Source organism: Gavialis gangeticus, unplaced genomic scaffold, assembly GCF_001723915.1.
Source record: "Gavialis gangeticus isolate Ggan-Ray unplaced genomic scaffold, GavGan_comp1, whole genome shotgun sequence".
Taxonomy (NCBI): domain Eukaryota; kingdom Metazoa; phylum Chordata; order Crocodylia; family Gavialidae; genus Gavialis; species Gavialis gangeticus.
In genome coordinates, this window is record NW_017729008.1 from 18,876,438 (window position 1) to 18,883,820 (window position 7,383).

Consider the following 7,383-nt stretch of genomic DNA (forward strand, 5'->3'; position numbering starts at 1 on the left):
TCACCAGTGCTGAATAGACAGGAATAATCACTTCCCTTGACCTACTGGTAACACTCCTACCAATGCAGCCCAGTATGCCGGTAGCTTTCTTGGCAACAAGGGCACATCGCTGGCTCATTCAGCTTATTGTCCACTGTAACCCACAGGTCCTCTTCTGCAGAGCTGCTGCCCAGACGGTCAGCCCTCAGCCTATGCTGGTACATGGGATTGTTCCATCCTAAGTGCAGGACTTTGCACTTGTCCTTACTGAATCTCATGAGATTTGTTTTGGGCCAGTCCTCCAATTTGTCTAGGTCACTCTGAATCCTAGCCCTACCCTCCAGCATATATACTATGCTACAGCTTGGTGTCATCTGCAGCTTGGTGTCATCTGCAGACTTGCTGAGGGTGCACTCTGTGCCATCTTCCAGATCCTTGATGAAGACATTGAACAAAACTGGCCCCAGGACTGACCCCTGGGGCACTCCACTTAATACTGGCTGCCAACTAGACATCGAGCCGTTGATTACTACTTTCTGTGCCTGATGCTTCAGCCAGTTTTCTGTCCACCTTACAGTCTGTTCATCCAGCCCATACTTCCATAGCTTTCCTGCGAGAATGTTGTGGGAGACCATATCAAAAGCCTTGCTGAAATCAAGGTATATCACATCTACTGGTCTCCCTGCATCCACAGAGCCAGTTACCTTGTCATAGAAGGCAATCAGATGAAGGTTGGTCAGGCATGGCTTGCCCTTGGTCAGTCCATGCTGACTGTTCCTAATCACTTTCTTCTCCAGTGAAGGAGTAATGGATTCCATGAGGATCTGCTCCATAATTTTTCTAGGGACTGGTCTGTAGTTCCCTGGATTCTCCTTTTTCCCTTTCTTAAATATGGGCACAAAGTTTGCCCTTTTCCAGTCATCTGGGACCTCTTCTGATTGCCATGAATCTTCCAAGATGATTGCCTTTGGCTTTGCAATGTCATCAGCCAAGTCCCTCAGTACCCTTGGGTGCACCCCATCTGGCCCCATGGACTTGTATATGTCCAGGTTTTTTTAATAGTCCTTAACTTATTCTTTCACCACTGTTGGCTGCTTACCTTCTCCCCAGACTGTGCTGCCGGGTGCAGTAGTTTGGGAGCTGACCGTGCCTGTGAAGACTGAGGCAAAAAAGGCATCTGCATTCTCTGTCACAAAGGTTGCCTCCCCCATTCAGTAAGGGACCCACACTTTCCCTGGTACTCCTCTTGCAACCAACATACTTGTAGAAACCGTTCTTGTTACCCTTCATGTCCCTTGCTAGCTGCAAAACCAGTTGCACTTTGGCCTTCCTGACTTCCTCTGTACATGCTCAAGCAGTGCTCTTATACTTCTCTTATACTCCTCCCTATTTATTTGTCCAAGTTTCCACTTCTTATAAGCTTTCTTTTTGTGACTTGTTAAAGTCTGCTTTTATGAAGTCCAGGGTCCTTACTCTTGCTGCTCTCCATCCTCCCTTCCCTTAGGATCCTGAACTCAATCATCTCACGGTCACTGCTGCCCAAGTTGCCATCCACTACTCCATTCCCACCAATTCTCCCCTGTTTGTGAGAAGCACGTCAAGAGTGTGGCTCCTAGTTGGCCACTCCAGAATTTGCACTGGGAAGTTGTTCCCAACGCTGTCCAAAAACTTCCTGGATTGCCGGTGCACTGCTGTATTTTCCTCCCAGTAGATGTTATGGCGACTGAAGTCCCTCATGAGAATCGGGGATTGTGATTGGGAAACTTCTGCTAGCTGTTTAAAGAAAGCCTCATCTGCTTCATTGTCCTAGCTTCATGGTTTATAGCAGACATCCACCATGACATCACCCTTGTTGTTCTCCCCTGTAACCTTAACGCAGAGACTCTCAACAGGCCTATCTCTGTCTTCATACTGGAGTTCTGAGCAATCTTACGGCTCTTTTACATAAAATGCAGCTCCTTCTCCTCTTCTTCCCTGCCTGTGCATCCTGAACAGTTTGTATCTATCCATGACTGTACTCCAGTCATGTGAGCTCCCACCAAGTTTCTGTTATTCCTGTTACGTCATAATTCTGTGGCTGCGCGAGGACTTCCAATTCTTCCTACTTGTATCCATGCATTTGTGTACAGGCACCTGAGGTAGCTAGTCAATTGCCCTGATTTCTCAGGAATAAGAGCACCTCCCCTACTGCCCCCCTCCTGCTTGCTCTTCCTCCAGGTCTCTTCCCCACTTATCTCAGGGTTTTGTTCTCCATCCCCTGGCAAACCAAGTTTAAAGCCCTCCTCACTAGGTTAGTGAGCTGGTCTGCAAAGATGCTTTTCCCTCTCCATCAGGTGAATCCCATCTCCTTCCCATCAATCCTTTTTGTCCTGTCTCCTATAAAATAGTCCAGACCTTCATTTGGTACACTTTTACAGGAGTTAATGGAGCTATGCTATTTATACCAACTAAAAATGTCTCCTGTAAAATAGCTTAGCTCCTAGCACTGGTGATGTGAGCCTTTTAGTGATTCTGGGCACAAACAATGACATAGTCTTTCAGGTGCCAATGCTTAGGTCACAGGTGTTGCCATGATGCTTTGTGCCTGTTTTTCTGATGGAACAGAGAACAGGTGATGGTGAGTCTGTTTTGTGCATTTGGTCAGGAAGTGGGCATGGGTGCTGTTGGAGTTGCTCTCTGGCTGGTGTCCTTTCTGGAGTTCCTAGGCATACTGACTGTGATCGTCCAAGAAGGGCAGGTACAGCAGCACGAGGAAGTCTGAAGTGTCATAGAATCATAGAGAAGTAGGGCTGGAAGGGACTTCCAGAAGTCCTCTAGTTCATCCCCCTGCATGAGGTAGGATCATCCCTGTTTAAACTATCTTGTACAAATTGTAATCTTAAACTCTACATAAGACTACTGTTAACTGTGACGCAACACAGGCCTAACACCCTAACCTGCTACAGGTAAAGAAGGAGAACCACAGCAACCAATGTCTTGCTTCTGTGAAACGTCAATATATGCTGAGAAAATCCTGGGTAGAGGGTTACGCCTTCTGCTACAGAGGAAAGCAAAACCCCACACAGTCCATACCAATCTGACCATGGTGTAAAATTTCTTCCCAAATGTGACAGTCGGTTTGACCCTCAGTGCAGGACCAAGATCCTCTAGCAATGAGCCTTCAGTTTTGGTCCCATCAGGATCAATGGCACACCCCAGTCAAAGTCCCCAGTTTGGGGTGGAGCCAACACTCAGTGCCTCTCAGGAAGGCTTAAAAACACCCTGACACGTAGCAGAAAGAGGAGTGGCTGGATGGTGACAGTAAGCAAAGCCCAGAAGCATAGGAAATACCCATAGTAGAACACAGGAATAGCTACGCCTACATCATCCCCAACCAGTGGCTGTCCAACCTCTTCCTGAGTAGTTTCAGTGATGGAGAGTCCACGGTTTCCTTAGGCAATTGATTCCACTGCCACATGTGTTTTAACAGTAAAGAAGTTTTTTCTGACTATCCAATCTAAACCTACTTTGCTGCAACCTCAGTTCATTGTTCTGCTGTGTCCTCTGCAGTGAGAGGGGGAAAAATGCTTTCCTTTTTCTTTATGGCAGCCCTTCAGGTATTTGAAGACTACTATCATGTTCTCTCTTAAGCATCTGTTCTGCAAGGTGATCATACCTAGCTGCTTCAGCCCCTCATATGACTTGCTTTCCCAGCCCTTTATCATCTTTATTGGTTGCCTCTGGACCTTCTCTAACTTCTCCTCCTTTTTAAAATGTGGAGCCCAGAACTGCACACAGTATTCCAGATGAAGCATAATCAGTACAGAGTAAAGGCACCATCACCTCTTGTGTCTTGCATCTAATGCTTCTATTGATGCAGCTCAAAAATGCATTTACCTTTTTCAGTAGATATTTGTAGGGAACTGTCTCTGCTTCAGACACTAAGTGAACCCATGGTGCCTTGGAGACCTTTGAAATGCTACAATTGAAGAAATGGTGGGATTAATGACAGCTTAGTTCTATGGGGAATGTTTCCTGTAAAATAGCCCATACGGAAAGATGCTAGTTTTATATTTTTAATCTCTTAAAATATTAAAACAAGTTTATTAACATGTCCTGTTTCATATTACAGATGTGTATCAGTGCTTTGTTTTTTTTAAAGAAAAAAATCTTAAAATTACCAAAACCTGAATTTTTATTCTCATGACACTAGACAATAAATCTGGAATTTTGCTTATTTTTAATTTGCTGTTCATTTAAGTTCCTATCCATTCACAGATGTTTCCTTTTATTTAGGAAGCTGAACAAGCAAGAACAGACTACTTTATTAGAACGCTATTACTTGAATTTCAAAATGTAAGTATTTAAAAAAGTAGGCTTCCCGTCCCAGAAAAGTTAATCATATAGATTACTTCTGTTTTTTACGCTTTTGGTGTCAAGCTCAGTTTTAAAGTCTGTTAGGTGTTGTCTTTGATGGTAAATCATAGAAAAATCTTATGAAAAAATTAAGTCATATTAAAAGTCTACATATGTTACCAAATGTGACAAAATTGGAACTAGTTTACTGTATAAGAGAGAAACAAAGAAATAAGCCTCTTTTTAACTATTTGGTTCATCTTTGTGGTGATGCTCTTTATTAACTCAATCCATAAGAGTTTTCAGTTGCACATTAACAATATATAGGACCAGACTTTCAGTTGGTACACTTCTACAAGAGTTAATGGAGCTATGCTATTTATACCAACTCTAAATCTGATCTGCAAAATTGAGGCTGGTAAAATAAACTTTTAGGTCCACTCAGTCTTCTAAATTCCTTTCTAAAATTGTGTTTGACTGTGCCTTTGACTTTTTAATTTGCCTGGGACTTACCTGCCATACCACCTAACTGATTTGTTTACTATCATGAGGAAATGGTTACTGATATTTGAATTTTTTTATGCCCAGCTATAATTGGTATGTGTTTAATGTAAAAATGATCACGTCCTTCTGTATTCTTCAGTTTAGCGTCATAGATAGAACTTCTATACAGGCTTCAGTATTTCACTGACAAGAACTATCTTTTGTCACAGTTGTTAGTTACTGATAGATATCTATTTTTGTTCTTGTTTTTTGTCACTTGAAGCCTGTGAGGGTTTGATATTTGCAAAGAATAATTCAAAAGTTTTCTGTGCTTAAAGAAATCGTTTTCTGCTTTCAGAATTACTAATCGTCTTATTAGTCAAATCTGTTCCTTTAAACTGTGGTTCAGTGGTTAGAATATGAACTTTACAAGTGGTCTGGTGTTTAAGATATTTAGGATGGATATTCTTAGATAGTGTTTTGTCATTTGCTTTGGAAATCATTAATATCACTATTAATTATAATCACTTTCAGAAGCAAAATTGTTGAGCAAAATCACATGACACTAATTTCTGTAAAATATTAGTCACAGAGCTAGTCTGAGAATTCTGTAGTTGAGCTCTCAAGTAATTCTTTGACAAAGGGTTAAAAGCTCTCTATTTCTTCAGTGGAATAAAAGCATTCTATATTTTGAAATAACTGTTGCAAATGCATGATGTGATATCTTCCTGCAGATGTATACTTAGCTCTTATTGACCCCTGGTAGGCATATTTATGGCATGAGTTTGTTAATCATGCCATAAATTACATGTCCCGTGTTGGCCAAAAGATGGTGCCATAAAATGGTAAACTAGCCAGAAATAGGCTATAATGTGGAACCTTATGATTGGGTAGGGGTAGCTCCGAGTCCTAAACAGACTCGCACTGCCCATGCCTTATTCCAACACTCATTTGAGCCTTGGGATCAGGGCTGGGGCAGTCCTGGAGTCTAGGGCAAAGCTACCCCATGCCGAATCTATAGGATCAGGCTGGGGTTATCCCTGCAGTGGTGCATTTGGAATCTGAGGAATTTTATGCCTCATCCTAAACATTGAGTTCTTTCATTCGCATGTGACAAGACAGTATGTGTAGTGTTTGGGATGGGATATAAAATTCGCCAGTTCCTTGTTGCACATTCTTTAGCCTCTGGCAGACATTAAAGTAGAGCTAACAGTATCTCAAAATAAATTGAAGAGGGCAAGTAACTCTTGTGCAAGTGACCTACTCATAATTTGTATATCATAAATATCAAGCATTAGCCATTAACAATATTGGTAGGGTGCCTGTAAAACAGGTGAGCATTTGGCTTTGTCCAGTGTTTATCTATGATTGTTAAAAGCTACAGTCTCAGTTGTTAAATGCTGCAGATTTAATGTTCCATAAATATCAGACCCCCAAAGTTTATACTAATTGTAATTCAGGAAACAACTTGCACAGAACAGAAGTGTATAGATTTGGATTAGTTTATTTGCTGTATTTTACTATGCCTTCTAATTTGACTTAATGTTATAAACAGATTACATTTCCTCAAACATTAATGATAAGCCTTGACTTGGGTAAGGCTTTTGATTCCATCTCCCACAGCATTCTTGCAAGCAAGCTAAGGAAGTATGGGCTGGATGAATAGACTGTAAGGTGGATAGAAAGCTGGCTGGATTGTCAGGCTCATTGGGTAGTAATCAGTGGCTCAATGTCTAGCTGGCAGCATCAAGCAGAGTGCCCCAGGGGTCAGTCCTGGGGCTGGTTTTGTTCAATGTCTTCATTAACAATCTGATACTTGATACTTCCCTCCTAGTTTGACATTGAGCTGTTGAATTTTTAAACCTGCCTTACTTAGCTTGCTTACCTGAATATTGTGGGAGACAACATCAAAAGACATGCTTAAGTCAAGGTATATTGCATCCATTGCTTTGCCCCCATACACCTTATCATAGAAGAAAATCGTGACTTGCTTTTGACAAATCCATGTTGGTTGTTGCACAGCTTTTGTTATTATGTAGGTGCTTAAAATTGTTTGATATGCTGTAGTATTTTTCCAAACATTCAAGTTAGGAAATTACAAATAGTCTAAGTCCTCCTGGCTTCCCCTCCCTTCCCCTTTTATTTATTTTTAAGATGTGCACTATATTGGCCCTTTTCCTCTCTCCTAAGCCCGCATCTGCCCTCCATGAGTTTTAAAGATAATACCTGTGTCTCTGTAATCAATTCTAGCTAATTCTTTGATTCTTATTGGGCTCTTCTGATCTGAAAATATCTAGCTTAGTTAATAACTCCCAACCTGTTCTTTCCCTACTTTTGCCTCAGTATTTAGCCCCTCCCCCAAATTCTTATTGCTGATACTGCCTGTATGATGGTAAACTGTAAAATTTAAAATAGAAAGGAAAAATACATTAAACGTGTCAGCCTTCTATGCACTATTCATTATTACCTGCTTCTCTACATTCAGTAAGGCACTTATTCTCCTTGGTTTTCTTCTTTATTCTAATATATTTATATAATTATTTGTTGCCTTGTTCTTTGGGAGCTGTATCCCAGTTAGTACCTGGC

General features: G+C 41.4%; 1 protein-coding gene across 4 annotated transcripts in view; it reads left to right on the forward strand.

Moving 5' to 3' along the window:
- The window catches only part of PTPN12 (protein tyrosine phosphatase, non-receptor type 12), a 160,340-nt gene that overhangs the window by 94,898 nt on the left and 58,059 nt on the right, over positions 1-7,383 (forward strand). For all 4 annotated transcript variants that reach the window (XM_019509471.1, XM_019509469.1, XM_019509468.1 and 1 more), the window contains exon 7: positions 4,255-4,314. In XM_019509471.1, the coding sequence (XP_019365016.1) occupies positions 4,255-4,314 (60 nt within the window). The remainder of the gene's footprint in view (positions 1-4,254; positions 4,315-7,383) is intronic.